Here is a 16,417-nt window from a genome sequence, read left to right on the forward strand (position 1 = left end):
AAAGCATGCATCTCTAAATGTTGTAAGTTGTTTGTTTTAATCAGAAAAAAGCAACAACAAAATTTCTCAAGACAAAAAGAACCGAAAAAGCCCTAATATTTGGAGGTCCATGTCTCTTAGGGACGGCGTTTTACCTTCAGTTCGTTCTGCAGCACGATGTCAGACAGCGTTCCCTCCCTCTCATCGCTCAGGGATGGACTGGGGTCTCGCTGGTGTTGCCCGCGCGAGGGAATAAAAAGAATAAGTCGAGCATTCGTGGCCAAGTGTGCTGGACGTTTCGGACTTATAAGCTTGTCGTACCATTTCGAAGCTGAGCAGCATACTCTTCAGCCTGTCGATCTCCTCCCTCAGCTCCCTGATGAGGCGCACGTTGGCATCCTGCACGGACATGTAAAGCACACGTTGACACAAAGAACATTAAACACGTCGGCTGCGTTGATGCTCTTGTCGGCCGCCGACCTCGTTCACCCGAGGCTTGTTGACGATGTTCCTGGCGTGGGCGGCGTAGCGCAGGGTGCTGAGGGTCTCGTTGTAGCAGTTAGCAGAGGGCGAGACGGCTGGAACACACACGTACAAGGTATTCACTAAGCTACGATGCAGATTTTCATCATCTCTTTTGGCATGAATCACTTATTTTACTCGAATGCAGGACAATTCTACCAAACTGTCACATTTTTCTTATTTTGTGTATGACGTCAATGCAAGGATCTAACTAAATAGACTGCAAAAGGCACAATGAGAAATGGCTGTCCTCCGCTATTCTTAAGGACCTCCTAAAAAAAACACTATACAAAAATCCTGTATATGATAGGAGTGCTTTGCTGTTTTTAAGAAGCTACTGCAAAAATTCAAGTCAAAGATCCTGTAGTCTACAGGACAGGAAGGCTCTGCTGTTTTTTCGGACATCATGCACAAAAAAAAGCACTCGTCACTCACTGATCCTCTATATTTAAGAACCTCTTGCAAAAATGCAAGTCAAAGATCCTCTATACGACAGAAGTGTTGTGTTGTTTTTAAGGGCCTCCTTAAAAAAAAAAAAATCACTTGCCAAAGATTGTCGATATAACAGGAGTGCTCTGCTGTTTTTAAAGACCTTCGGTAAAAACGCTAGTCTTTCTTTAAGACAGGAGTGTTCTGCTGTTTTTAAGGACCTACTGCAAAAATGCCAGTCAAAGATCCTCTAAACAACAGGAGTGATCTGCTGTTTTTAAGGAAATTCTGCAAAAACACTAGCCAAAGATCCTCTTTAACGCAGGAGTGCTCTGCTGTTTTAAAGTCCTACTGGAGAAAGTCAAAGATCTTCTATTTAAGGACGTCCTGAGAAAAGCACTCATCAAAGATCTTCTGTATGACAAGAGTGCTCTGCTGTTTTTGAGAACTGTCATTGATTGGCTGGATACGGCCTTCTCTAATGCTTTCCTTGCCACAAAGGCAACACATACTTGCGATCATGATGGTCTTGGAGTTTCCCCCCAGGCTGTCCTTCAGCAGCCAGGTGAGGATGGAGTCTCTGTAGGGGATGAAGCAGTGTCTCCTCCCTCCTCCTCCAGACAAGGAGCTGCTGTGGCTGCCCACCGTGCTGCAGTCACCCTCGGACGCCGTGCTGTTGATGCTCTGGCAGCTGCTGGACATGTGGGAGTTCTGGGCTGTGTGAGGGCGGACGGAGGGGACGTTCACACGAGGAAGAATGAGCATGCGGGATGAGAAAGCGATATCGCTAACCGAGTGCAGAAATGACGATGCCCAGCGTGACGAGCGACTTGTTGATGTTGGAGCCCTCTGTTAGTCTGTCTCTGCAGTAGTTGGGATCTGCTCTCTCACTACAAAAAACAATCACATCACACTTTCACTCATTCAAGGGCACAAGGGGGCAGCAGGTGACGCACTCGCTCACCTTCCAGCCAGGTCCACCAGGTTGATCTTGCTGACAGTTTCTGAGGGACGGTTACTCTCAAGTATCGCCTGTGAATCATGATATTGATCATCTTGAGATTCTGAGAATGCTCCTGCAATAAACGGGTCTAAATCAGTGGTTCTCAATTCTTTTCTGTCATGGCCGCCCCAAGGTACCGAAATGTTTCTTGAATAACTATTTATGTGACTTAATTAATATGACTATGTATTATATATGACTTATTTATATGACTATAGATATATATCATATATTTATAATTGTATTTATTTATTTCCTTTTATTTTGGTTTTATTTAATTTATATGTATATTTTTTTATTATATTATTTGTATATATTATTTTTATATAGTATATATTATTATATATATATAATTTATTATATATGATGTAAATATAAAAACATATTTATAATTTAATTTACTTGGTTCATTTTATTTATACTGTACATGTTTTATTTTATTTATATTTATATGTTTTTTTAATCTGTACAGACCACTGTATGACTTGCTGGCACCAGCCTAAGTGTTGTTGGGCTGTCAAAAGTAACATGTTAAATTTTTTTGTGTAATTAAGGCATGTGCAACGGAGTAAGCACGCCTCTCTGTTATGACGGCAGACGGAAGCACAGTGGAGCGTCCCCACACAGTCACATAGAGTCTGCTGCTCTTTTCTGACTTCATTCTAACCTGAACACATCAACAGCAGTACAATTCCAACACACTATGCTGTACGTATCTCTAGTCACAAACGCCTCCAGTCCATTCATCCTGGGAACCACACTTCCACATTCTCATTACAAGACCACAAGATGCATTCAGGGACACTCCGAACACCATGAACATGAAGTGGACATTCTCATCACCCACTTCTTAACTCTTATTTCGGATGTACAATTTGCTACATTTAAATATGCTGAAAATACACTGAAAACAATTAAATGTACCTTAAATTACGTGATGTCTTTGAACGCAACCCCTCATTGCTCATAATAACACGGTTTAAAGTGGGATTCAAATGTTCTGCTACTATTAAAGAGACTAGTGTTAGACAAATAGATTTTTAGACTTGTGTGGTATCTTTTAGCTTAATTGACATATTCAATTCATTTGGAGCTGTTAATACATACAAATATATATAATCCTGCCCTGTCACTTATCTTTCTCTTCATTAAATACAGTAAAAATGGGCATATTTCAGACATAGTTGCTAGTGGTGATTAATCTCATATATATATATATATATATATATATATATATATATATATATATATATATATATATATATATATATATATACACACACGCACACACACATACATATATAATATACACATATGTATATTATACATATCTCTATATTATTTGTATATATTTTATTGATATTTTTTAAAAATTTTTAAACATTTTCCCCACTACTCCTACACCCCAACTATTTCAGAAGCACTGGTCTAAATGTAGGAGTTTTGTCTGATTTACAAGCGTGTTTTTATGCTAAAATGTTGGTCAAATTCCATATTGTGTGAGCTCATTTGACTTTAGAGGCTCTACTGTATATGTGCATGGCTCAGATCAAGGGTACCCTTTGCTGTCTTCAACTTGACTTGAGTAGTATTTGAAACTGTTGTTCTAACAATGTGTACTATCCCTATCACTCTGACGTTTATAGAGTGAGGAAGCTTACCAAACCATAAATTAAGCCTGTTCATGTTTTTATTTTGCGCTAGCACGGCTATGTTGTAAAGAAGTGTCTATATTTGGACACTGAAATGTTACATGTAAAGCATGTCTACTTTTGTTGTGAAATTAACAATATTTTCTCTGATAATTTTGTCATGATTTCTACTTAGAATTAAAGAATGATGTCTGAAATTGGTTTCTAATGTGTTTTATTCAAATATTCTAATAACTGTCGTGTAATCATTAGTGAAAAGTACATGACCTTTGTGTCCGCCTGCCGATGAAAATTTTGAAGAACATAATTCCATGGAAAAACAAACCCCATGATGATTACAATGGTATATATTCATGGAATAATTACTCAACTCTGCAACTAAAGTGATTTTTTGTGTATAAAAGAGTAGAATATGATTATTTGAACAAAAGTCTAACACACCTAAATGTACGTACACTTTGAGCTCACAGCGTAAATTGCGTATTGTTAGTAAATATTGAATTAGAAAATAAAAAGTGCCTTCTTGGGCCAAACAAAACTTGTGTCCTTCCGCCGGTTATTCACCAAATACGCGTTCAGCAGGGGAATGTTTCATTGGAATGTTTCGCCATTTTGTGTTAGCGTAATGTACAGTCACGACCTCGGCAGCATCAAGCTGCATCATTCAATTCTACGAGCAATCGGCGGTTTAACAACCATTGTCAAGTCTAAGGTAAGATTTTTTTCATTTTTATATATATTGGAGAAGATCTTTATGCAGTTTGAAATTATATTTTTTGTCGGGGGAGTTACAAATTTTGTGTTTATCGAGCAGTGTAACTTGTTTTGACAGCCGTTTTTTTAACCTCTCGTAGGTCGCCGTTCGTGTCGTGTGCACGAAAAACACGCGAAGTGGGCAAAATTATTCATCATTACTAGACGGATTTGACTTACTTTTATCCGTCATATTATATGTTGTTGACATTTATCCGAAACAAATAAATTCTAGCGTGTTCATTGATAAATTGCTCCGTATTTAACTCGGAAGCGATCGGCGTGTCCCTCATGGGAGGTCAAAGATCGCATTGTAATTTTGTATTTAGCATGATATTTCAAAACCACTCACTCAGTGCATTTCACTGAATCCTGGCTCATGTTGCCACAGTGCTGCAATGATTAGCTTATATTGTGGAGTTGATAGGTCAAAGTTGATGTCATTACAGTCTTAAGAACGGCTGATGGGCTTTGTAGTCTTTGTAGTGATACCACAATGGCATGGTAAGGACTGAAGGTAAATTTTTCTTTGCCATATTTTCAGAGCTTTAACTCAAGATCTAGATTTGTCACTTGTTTTTATTTACTTTATGATACTCTCTCAAATATAAGTTACTTTTCTAACAAAAGTCAAATCTATGCAGAGATAACAGCATAAAGTCGACACTGAGTTATGTACTTTACATTTAAGAAAGAGTGAACTTGGGAGGGTTGCTATGGGAAATGGAAGATGTCTCGAGCTCTGGTATGTTGGGTGTGTGTTTTGCAATGTTTGAAGTTTGTGTTTATAACATTACCAAGGTCTATCCACCAGTTTGACATTTTACCCAAAATGTAACACTTGGGTACCCTTGATCTGAGCCATGCACATACTGTATACAAACAAGGTGGGGAACCTGAGAGAAAAAATAAATCAACAAAAAAATAGGAACCTGAGTGTACTGGATGGTGAAGATGGCGTGGGAGCGGCTGCTGGCGTCATGGTTGTGGGTCGCCGCCGTGATGCGGTTGGCGATGCCTGCCTCCAGGAGGTCCATGGCCTGCTTACTGTCTGACACCACATGCTGTGACAGGTCTGATATCAAAGACAAACAGTTAGTTGATGATATCGGTGTACCTAGTATATCCATGAACCAAAGGTAGAATAGGAATGGAAAATCCGGGATAGAAATGGATCAGTGTCTCATTACTCGTTGATTCACACTTTTCACCACAACAATGCTTTGTGATGAATCACGAGGTTAATCTTTGGGAACAAAGATCCTGTCATCGCTTGTGTTGCATTGAAGCAGCCATAGCTGTGATTCCTGAACATGGCCGCTTTGTGTGTGTGTGTGTGTGTGTGTAATGGTGCTTGTACTGTGAGCCACCAGGAAATCACCTCACTTCCTGTGGTCACATGGGCAGACAATGAGTGGATGTGGGCCTTTAAACAGACTGGGGGTGGGGAAGAAGGAGAAAGAAAGGAGCCAGGACTACATTCTTTTAGTGAGCATGTATAAATATAACTAATCACCTTGCACATAGGGACCTTTCTCGGGATGCTCTCGGACTCTCAGCGAGGCTCTCTTCTTCTGCTCACCACCTCCTAGCAGATCTCGGACTCGCTCGTTGTAGATCTCCAAAAAGCTACAGATGAGAGACACAAAAGAAAGTCCAGACAGCATCAGTTAACCTGCTTCCTTTGCACATATTTCACAAAACTAAACAGCACGGAGTCAACTGAAAAAGCACCTTGACTAAGTCTATATTATACTGTTATTTTCCTTATTATATATTGGCCTTGGCCATTTATTTACTCAACTGCAGAGAGTACCAAAGGGTAAAGCTTGGGGGAGGGGCTTTATTTGTGCAAACGCATGTAATAATGTTTGTTTTTATTGTTTTAATATAAATAATAACGCCTGGTATATATTTTATTTAATAATAATAATGGTCGGGATATTGTTAATGAATTATAATAATAACATCTGGGATATTTTTCATTAACAATAATAAGAGATGGGATTTAAAAAAAATAATAATACATTTGTTAATTCAAATAATAAAATGATAAATAAATTAATTAATTAAAATAATAATAAAAACATAATAATAACACTAATAATAAGGCTCCAGCATGCCCTCGCGACCCTAATGAAGAGAAGCGGTATAGAAAATGGATGGATGGATAATAATCATTGCTGATGACCAGTCCAGGGGTCGCCTCCCTCTCCAAGTCAGCTGGGGTAGGCTCCAGCTTACCTAAGAGGACAAGCAGTACAGAAAATTGATGTATGGAATAATATTTATTTTTATTATTATTTTAAGTGAATGTCATTATTTGTAATGTAATATATATAATTATAAATTATATATATATATATAATTTATTACTATCATTATTATTATTATAAATTACATTAATTATATTTGATTTAATTTAATTAATTTATTTATATTTTCAATAAAAATATATATTATTTAAAAAATAAATTGCTATATTTTTTACTAATAAATAACACCATTTAATTAAAATAATAATATTACCATAAAATACTGTACATAATCAAATTATATATTTTTAAAATGGCCTTCGGGGATTAAAATAACTATTTCACAAATACTGTATATATTGAATTATTTAACGTAGATTTAACGTAGAATATAATATAATATAGATATAGATATAATACGTAGAATATATATATATGGTTTTTCCAATACCTAATTTTTTGTCAATATTCAACAATTTTTTATAGCAGCTTTTCTTCCGTACTGCTCCACAATGCATACAGCAGCCATTTTTCTTTCAACTCAACTGTGTATGTCAGCTTTACAGATGCCACATCTGCTGCGCATTTATTTTATTTATTGGTATTTTGGATTTTTTCCAAACGTGCTTCACAAGTTACATGACGGAACACTGCATGTTACGTTTGCATATTTCTATGTCCGAAAAGGAGGAGGAAGAAGCAGAGCTTATTTGACTTGGCTGCTGAGAGCGGCGGAGACCCAAGACCCGTGGTAATCGTGCTTTTGCAACAACAAAAAAAACATGGTCAGAGGGAAAATAAATTGCATTTTAATCAGTGAGTAGGTTGTTGACTGACAAGGTGTAAAAAACACCTTCAACCAGAACGAGAAAAACAAGTTTGTAATGCGCATTTCATTGCCTGAAGCTTTGCAGGCTGTTTGGATTTCATCACCAGTAAAATGAGAAGAGGCAAAAACGCATCAGGAGGTATTACCTGATCTCTACTCTGCTCGAGTTCTGCCCGTCGGGAAGTGTATCCTGAGACCTGAACAGGCCCTTGAAGGACAAGGGAGATGGAATTTAGTGTCAATAAGGATTGCTATGCCATATACATTACAGTGGTGTGAAAAAATGTTTGCCCTCTTCCCAATTTCTTATGTTTTTTGCATGTTTGTCACACTTAAATGTTTCAGATCATCAAACAAATTTCAATATTAGTCTATGACAACACAAATGAACACAAAATGCAGTCTATAAATTAAACTTTACTATTAAGGGAGAAAAAAAAATCCAAACCTACATGGACCTGTGTGAAAAAGTGATTGCCCCCTAAACCTAACAACTGGTTGGGTCTGGTTAGGCCCTGGCGAGGCGTTCCGGGCATGCCCAGCAGGGAGAAGGCCCCGACGCAGACCTAGGATACGCTGGAGGGATTATGTCTCACAGCTGGCTGAGGAACGCTTTGGTGTCCTCCTGGTGGAACTGGAAGAGTTGGCCGGGGACCGGGAAGTCTGGACTTCCCTACTGAGACAGACGGACGGACGAACGGACGGACGGATGGATGGGCCATGCTTCGCAGCACAACTGCAATTGAGCGTTTGCAATGAGTCTCAACGAGTCTCAACTTGCAATGAGTCTCTTAAAGCGCTGTGGAGGAATTTTGGCCCACTCCCCGGACATTCTACTTCAGGATTTTTTGGTAGACAGCAGAATTCATGGTTCCATTTATCACAGCATGTCTTCCAGGTCCTGAAGCAGCGAAACAGCCCCAGACCATCACACTACCACCACCATATTTTACTGTTGGTATGATGTTCTTTTTCTGAAATGCGGCGTTACTTTTATGTCAGATGTAATGGGACACAAACCTTCCAAAAGTTCAACTTTTGTCTCGTCAGACCATAGAGTATTTTCCAAAGGTCTTGGGGATCATCAAGATGTTTTCTGGCAAAATTGAGACAAGCCTTTAATGTTCTTTTTGTTCAGCAGTGTTTTGGTCTTGGAACTCTGCCCAGTGTCTTTCTTATCGTGGAGTCATGAACTCTGACCTTAACTGAGGCAAGTGAGGCCTGCAGTTCTTTGGATGTTGTTGTGGGGTCTTTTGTGACCTCTTCGATGAGTCGTCGCTGCGCTCTTGAAGTCATTTTGGTTGGCCGTCCACTCCTGGGAAGGTTCACCACTGTTCCATGTTTTCGCCATTTGTGGATAACCTTTTCCAGACTTCATTTCAGTTAAGTTGTATGTTTTAACAGAGGGGGCAATCACTTTTTCACAGCGGGCCATGTAGGTTTGGATTTTTTATCTCCCTTAATAATAAAAACTATCATTTAAAAACTGCATGTTGTGTTCAGTTCTGGTGTCATTGACTAATATTTTGATCTGAAACATTTAAGTGTGACAAACATGCAAAAAAATAAGAAATCAGGAAAGGAGCAAACACTTTTTCACACCACTGTATTCGTGTCATATTTCCATACCTGACAGATGCGAGGAGTCAAACCAGTGGAGTCCTGAACAATAACTTTTGAGTTAGCACTTTTAAAATTTCACAAATGACAGACAAATGTCTCCGCCCCCTTTCTGCTCACCGGTGTTCCCATCATGGTGTAAGTCTTTCCCGATCCCGTCTGGCCATAAGCAAACAGACACACGTTGTATCCCTCGGAAGCTCCGGCCAGCACCGACACACCCAAGTCCTGGAACACCTGAGGAACAAAAGTGTGGCAAAGGAGCAGCGAGGTCAGCTAATATTCTGCGTAAACAAGCATGCACTGTGAGCTCCAAAGTGTGGGGTACTAAAATAAACATGGACGAAAAGCATAGCGGTGAGGTGAAGGAGTGGGTGATGTGGGAGAATCCGACTCCAAATAATCAATTAAGGCCTCTTTGTTTTCACTTCGCTCTCTTAGTGTTCACTCATGTTTTTACACGCCAGATTCGCCAAAGAAGATGAAAGCAAGCCGACTTACTTTTAATTGTGTCAAAGTGCCTCAAAGGTAAAGACGTACCAGGTGGTCTGTTACCAATTTGTAGGCAGGTCGGTATCATGACGGCACCGGTGCAGATGTAAACAGTAGCAACAGTAACCTGTCAACAAGTGCTTGAAGGTGATAATGTGCAAGTAACGTTTTTAAACTCTCATGCCAACCTTAACACACCAGCAGCAGTGCTCCATTCCAACACCGCGCACACGTTTCTCCGTCACTCTCCATGGCAGCAACCCAACATGTCCTCATTATCCACCAATCACACTCACTCGAGGTACATTCACAAAGGGACTTCTGGGAACATCAACATTTCAACTTACATTCTGCATCGCTGCTGGCTGGCTTTGATGTGATAATTACAACAATTTGTTGTGGATTTTACTTCATATTGGTGAATTTATTACTTCGTTATCATTTGATTTATGCTATTTTTAAGTATTTTAAAGCAGGGGTGTCCAAAGCTTTTTCCAGCGAGGGCCACATCAAGAAAAATGAAAGGATGCAAATTGGCCACTTTGATATTTTGTAAAGCAACACATGTACAGTAGATATTACAAGTTTTTTTCTCATTACAATACCACTTTTTCTCTTAATATTTTGACTTCATTCTATTCTTTTGAAAAGAGGAAGGTGGTGGCGGTTGATCTCGCTGCCACATCTTGTCTTTGGGAACAGTCACATCTTTAGTGAAGGCAAAAGAAACCTTAAATGTTCACAACTACAGACTTTTGCGGTGTGTTGTTCCTAAAGCGAATGCCGTGAAGCCGGAACAAAAACAGACATGCAACATCCACTGGTGTCAATATTCAATATAGTCCTTGTATTATTTTGTTATTTTCCTATTGGATACTGAAAGGACTTTTAAACTGTTCTTTTGACAGGTACTTTTTAAACTGATAGGCCAAAAAAAAAACAAAAAAACACCTTGGCGGAGGTCTGCACCCCAAAAGATTGTCGTATCTTTTGTTTTTTAATCCTCGATAAACGATAAAAAAAGGTGAGAATCATTTCCTGATGTGGACAAACTGGCAAACACTCCATCCAAAGGTAACACATGCCTGGAATAAGGGGTAGAGGGGACGAGCAACCTGATCTCGAAGCAGACCTGAGACCTCACAACCATAACACAAGTCTGGGATCAGACGAGGGCCGCCCCCAAGCCTTGGGGTTTGGCCATGGTGGGTAAGTACACATTGGAGATGGGGAGGAATGCTCTCAAAGTTGCTACAATCCCCACAGATCAAACACAGGCATACTTTCAACATACCGCCCATGCACGAGTACGAGTCCAGAACCTGGAGCTCGTTCATACTCTGGGTTTACAAAACAACGGGGATGAGTTTAGTTTGGACTTGCTGTAAAGCGCTTGTGAAAGACCCTGAGAAAGCCCCCTGAGAGTCCACTGGTGGTTTTAGGAGCGTGTGAACCAAATACCCGATGTCTACACACACGCATCAAGCAAAACGACCAAAGTCAAGGTGATGTTCAGCAATTCAGCAACAAATCGTCCATAAGTCATTGAGCGTTTGTCTAATGATTAAAAAACTTTGAGGATATCTGTATTACACGGATACTAGCATTGTATTTCAAAATCATTTTGGCCACAACCGAGAGGGGCCGCCACAAATGTCATTTACTGATAGCTCCCTGAGAGCTGCTTTCTTCCTTGCCAACCGTGTGCATGCGGTAGCCACGTGCGACCAGTAAAAGCGCTGCCACGACGCTCTTGTCTCACTCAGTGACCTTATAAATCAGCCAACACACTCTCACACACACAAGTTAAATGTTTTTTCTCATGCGGCATTTGAGTTGTGAAGGAACACACAAAAGGCAGCAACGGCCGACTACTGATATGTTGGACTGCAGCAAAAGTTATGTTTGGACATTTCTACTCAATGAAATGTGTACAAAAGGGATGTCCAAACTTTTTCTAGCAAGATACACATCCTGAAAATTCAAAAGGATGACATTTTGATGTTTTTAGTTTTGTAAAGAGAGTAAAATGTACATAATGTGACCAGCTTATTAACCAAGTGACAGCGACATTGCTATTATTATTGTGTGAACGCTGAAAGCACCATTTTCCATCTATTTATTCTTCCGTTTCTTCTTCCTACTTCTTCTTATTTCAGTTTTGCTCACTCCGAACATGGTTGCTACTAGACATTTCTAAATATTCCCACATTTAGTGTAATTTCATTTTCGATGAAAATTTGCCCATTGAAACTAAATGGGCTATTTAAATGCCCATTCATGTGCAATAAACCCAATTCTGCTAAGCCTAGAGAAGTTGCATGGCTCAGTTGGTATAGCACTTGGTTGCTAACCGTGAGATCGTCCATTCAAGTCCAGTGTCGACCTCAGCTTCCAAGCTACTCATACTTTCATCCTCCGTTTTAGCATATTTCTACACCACTTCTGTCCAGCTTCAGCTTCCAAACAGCTCCGACATTCATTCTATATTTAGATTTTCATACCTTTTCAAAGCACTGCAGTTGTGCTTCAGCTTTCCAGCATTCACACGCAATGTCTACTGACATTGCGTCATCTCGTTATCAACATTGTTACACTGAAGAACTACTTTCCCAGCGTAGTGACACCTCACCACACCACACCACACCGGCTAGCTACTAGCTGGCTAGCGACTAGCTTCAACACACGCTCACTCACAATGTTCAGGCCACTGCTGAAAGGTAACGCTACAGTACATAGTGGAGCTGCTGCCACTGCTGCTGTTTTTGAGTTTGGAAAAGTTAACGCTAGGAGTAGCGCGTTCCTTTCTATGTTGCTATGTGAAATCAATGCAACCATGACGGAAGTTTCGGTAATGCTTAAAATGACCAAAGTACGGCAAAGTACTGTACCTTCTTGGAGGTGTTTTAATAGCGGGCTTTCTAGGCAGAAAAGGTGTGTCCCATTATGCGCATTAATTACCTGCCTCTCCTTAGCTGTTTTTATATCTTTACAACGCACAGAAAACAGAAAGACATGTGTTCACGTCTCACATAAGGATTGTGGATGATGGGCAAGTCCCAACGCACTTTTATTTAAGTCAAAATCAACTGCCATCTTTTTAAACATTAATACACATGAATACAAGTCCAAAGTGCACTTTAGAGGAATTTATTTGGGCATTTAATTGAGCAAATGAGGAGGAGCATGACAACTGCTTGCATCAAAACAATTCAGAATGCAACCTGCGGCTTAAACAATGACGTGGCTAATTTATGGCACAAAAAAAACCTATGTTTCCCATGATGCTTAGAATGCCGTTACTGCTTCTTACTGTTGATGCTTTTTTTTTTTTTAAATGTTCTTCAAGGTTTAACATACTTTTGAAAGCATTTTCATCGCCATCACTTGCTTTCTAACACTGATCTACATACAGTATGTATTGAAATGAAAAGCAGACTACGGTGTGACGCTGATCGTTGTTTCTTGGTAGACTATGGTCTATTATTAGTCAAAACATATTGAAATACATGTGATACGTAGTATTCTGGCCACTAGGCAGAAGTAATGACATTACCTTACATTACATTACCTAACACTGCATGAAGTCATGAAGTCAGCCATAGCATGTCTGACATGATAGAATGAAAAAAAGTTCTCCTCCCATTCCATGTGGAAGTGGTAAGTTTTTGGCTTCTTAAGTTTAGAAGAAATAAATTCAAGGCTAACTGGTTCGCTCGCTAGCTTGTTAGCTGGTGGCCGTCTCAAGTCCCTTCAGCATAAGAGTTGCGCAATGTGTTGTAAACAATGAATAAAAGGAGTGTAAAGGTGACTATAGGCGTGTTATTTCATGTTTACAAGGCTCTAATAATGCTAAAAACTGTATTTAGAACGTCATAAACAGGTTTTCTATGCTCTAGCTACAAAAGTATTAAATTTATTAACATTGGATCTTATACCGCGGAAATTAATTTATTGCGGTCGGGTCTGGAACCAATAAATTGTTATAAATGAGGGATGACTAATGTTATGAGAATCAAGTCAGAAAAGTAAAAATAAAGAGAAAAAAGTCATTCTAACAAGAATTTTAAGAGAATTTTTAGTGGCATAGAGTTTAAATATTACAGAAAAAAATTGTTTCTTTTTAAGTCGTAGTTTTATGAAAAAACAAAACTAAATATACTACTTCTTTTTTTAAACCTATATCAACGCCGAGATGCAACTTCTTAGCATACACAAAATATCACAGTGGCCCTTGCATCCATTCATTTGTCACTATGCGGTCCTCACTGGAAAACTTTTAGACACCCCTGCCTTAAGCAGTTTCTTACATGACCATCAAAACCATCAAAGTTTAACTGACTGTACCAGAAAATGGTTTCTAACGGGACTCTTTGTGACTCCAACAAGAAACTGATTTGATTGGAGGCAAAGGATTGGATTAAGGAGTGATCTTGCTGCGCAACTCTTAAAAAAAGCCTTTCAAACGTCAAAGTGTGCAGACCACCAAGGGTTGACCCTCAAAGGAAGCTTAAACACAAGAACAAAGAAGTGTGTCCCCACCCAGACACACTCTCCTCCCTCAAACACCAAGAGTTAATACATTGTTAAAGCGGACCCTCTTAAAATCCCTCCATGGGGACTATGACAGGCCTGAGGGTCCCGGGACAAAGGATAGGAAGAAGGCCTCCTTCCCTTACCAAGTACACGTGTTTGTGTTGCAGGTCGACATTAAATGTGCACAACTTTTTTGGACAAAAGTTTGTATTGTGCCCTCAAAAATCAAAGCAAGGATGACAATTAGTGAAAGTGACGACGGGGTCAGAGCATGTAGACCGCTTGCTTGTCTTTCTACGGGAGAGACTAAACCTCAGCACGGAAGGCAGTTGTCACCAGTGTACAGCTGTACATGTGTTTTTCCAAAAACAAAAAGTTTGTTTTGGTCCTGGAGGAAACAATGGAGGAGGAAAAGCAGAATATAGCAACCAGCCTTGGGCAGGAAGTTGGGTTCTTTGGGTCAATTAGGAAGAATAACCTAGTTAGATAAACAACTTGTCATTCTCAGGCACCGGACCTCTTTAAAGAAAAATCAGGAACCCAGCTGGGTTTGTTCAGGACCACTTTTTAAAATTTTACCCCCTTTTCCTAGTTGACAGCCTTGTAATGTAATGTCTATGAAAATGTTTCCGTAATACCAAGTGGTATTATACCGGTGGTGCAGACTTTGACTATATTAGGGGGGACCAATATCCAGTTAAAGACCAGCCAATTGAGGGCCAAGAGCTGTACCCCTAATCTGGACACTTCAGACCCCAAAAAAGGGTTCCACTTGTAATGACTTTTAAGCCCATGGAACATCTATTAATGTGCGTACAATATAGTAGAACCTTGAATCTATAAAAAATTGGGAAATACAGTGGTACCTCGGTTTACGCCCTCCCCGGTTAAGAGCGGTTTTCGGTTAACATCCAAGATTTATGCTAAAATTTTGCCTGCCTGGTTAGCGTGTAATATGGCGCGTAACAAACTGTTGTATTTGTTTTTGTTTTGTTTACGCAGCCATCTTGGATCACACGATACTTAGTTCACACTTTGCTATGGCAGCCTGTGAGGCACATACACGTAAGGCATCCGGAATCCAGTGGCCAAACAACAGACCCCTGGCGATGACTCCTGTCCATGCAAATTTTCATTGAGTGCGATGGACTCTAAATAAGCTGCTATAAGTCCAAAGAAGGTTGCGAGTGACAGCAACATTCCAAAGAGGGTGAAGACCACTACTGAATTCAAGAAAGAAGTCATTGCAAAGTTCAAAGATGGCATCCAAGTTGCTGATCTCTCCAGGACAGGGGTCACCAACCCGTCAATTGTGAGCTACTAGTCAAACTTTGGGACCTTGCCGGTCGATCTTGACAACATTTTGAAAAAATATATTATCACATCAGCGCCCTCACCTCCCGGAGAGCGATCAACAGGCACACATTTTGTCCCCTGAACACGCCCCTATACGCCTCACCGCTATCCAGGCAACAACCCACAAGCCCCAGCAAGGAGCCCAGTTCCCAAAACTGGCCGGAGGTACACTAGTACATCGACTCGCCTTATACACCGACGAGGCCCCCCCTCGCACTAGCAAAAAGGTCAGGACAGGAGTGACGGAGCGCTGCAGCGATGTGTCTGCACACACAGCAGTAATTAATGCATGTTAATAGGGCTTAAAATCTGCCTCTGCTACCTCAAAGTTAAGGCACAAATATAACCATATACGTAGAAAAAAAACTTTGAGCCGCTACAATGCCACTCATTAAGGGCAGACTGTTGTAGCACTTGTTTGGGGGTTTAGATTTTGTGCAGATACATGGCCGAGACCAGGGATCTTGGTCTCAAAAAGGTTGGTGACCACTGCTCCAGGACGCACTGGAAACAAATATCATCCTGAAGAATAACAAGTGAGCTAATGTTGCGAAAGAAGTAACGGTCTGGTGGCTGTTTTTTTATTGGCCCCAGGCACATTCTAAAAATACAATTAAAAAAGAAAACAGCAAAAATAAAAAAAATAAAATAAAAAAAAACAGCAGTAATCTTACAAGAATAAAGTCAAGGTATTAGGAGAATAAAGTCATAATATCAAGATTAAAAAAAATACCATAAAGTTGAAATATTCAAAACTGAAGGTTGGAATAAAAAGTATATATTATTATAATTATAATAATAATTTTTGAATTATTATATTATAATTGTAATATTACAAGACACAAACAAAAAAAAAATCCAGTCGCAATTTTAGGAAAATTAAGTTGGGTAATACTTCTAATTTTATGATAATAAAGTGAAAATATTAAGAGAATGAAGACATAGCAGTACAAGAATAAATGTATTAGAGAAAATATGAATAATTTGTAAA

At 39.5% G+C, this 16,417-nt stretch overlaps 1 protein-coding gene across 2 annotated transcripts in view; it reads right to left on the reverse strand.

Annotated features, from left to right (window-relative positions):
- stard9 (StAR-related lipid transfer (START) domain containing 9) overlaps window positions 1-16,417 on the reverse strand; it is a 50,582-nt gene that overhangs the window by 20,503 nt on the left and 13,662 nt on the right. For both annotated transcript variants that reach the window (XM_054796393.1, XM_054796394.1), the window contains 11 exons: window positions 9,163-9,279; window positions 9,052-9,084; window positions 7,569-7,630; window positions 5,855-5,967; window positions 5,271-5,413; window positions 1,895-1,962; window positions 1,723-1,820; window positions 1,443-1,646; window positions 460-557; window positions 301-378; window positions 135-209 (listed from right to left, as the gene is read on the reverse strand). In XM_054796393.1, the coding sequence (XP_054652368.1) occupies window positions 135-209; window positions 301-378; window positions 460-557; window positions 1,443-1,646; window positions 1,723-1,820; window positions 1,895-1,962; window positions 5,271-5,413; window positions 5,855-5,967; window positions 7,569-7,630; window positions 9,052-9,084; window positions 9,163-9,279 (1,089 nt within the window). The remainder of the gene's footprint in view (window positions 1-134; window positions 210-300; window positions 379-459; window positions 558-1,442; window positions 1,647-1,722; window positions 1,821-1,894; window positions 1,963-5,270; window positions 5,414-5,854; window positions 5,968-7,568; window positions 7,631-9,051; window positions 9,085-9,162; window positions 9,280-16,417) is intronic.

The sequence above is a fragment of the Dunckerocampus dactyliophorus genome, chromosome 13, assembly GCF_027744805.1.
Source record: "Dunckerocampus dactyliophorus isolate RoL2022-P2 chromosome 13, RoL_Ddac_1.1, whole genome shotgun sequence".
Taxonomy (NCBI): Eukaryota; Metazoa; Chordata; class Actinopteri; order Syngnathiformes; family Syngnathidae; genus Dunckerocampus; species Dunckerocampus dactyliophorus.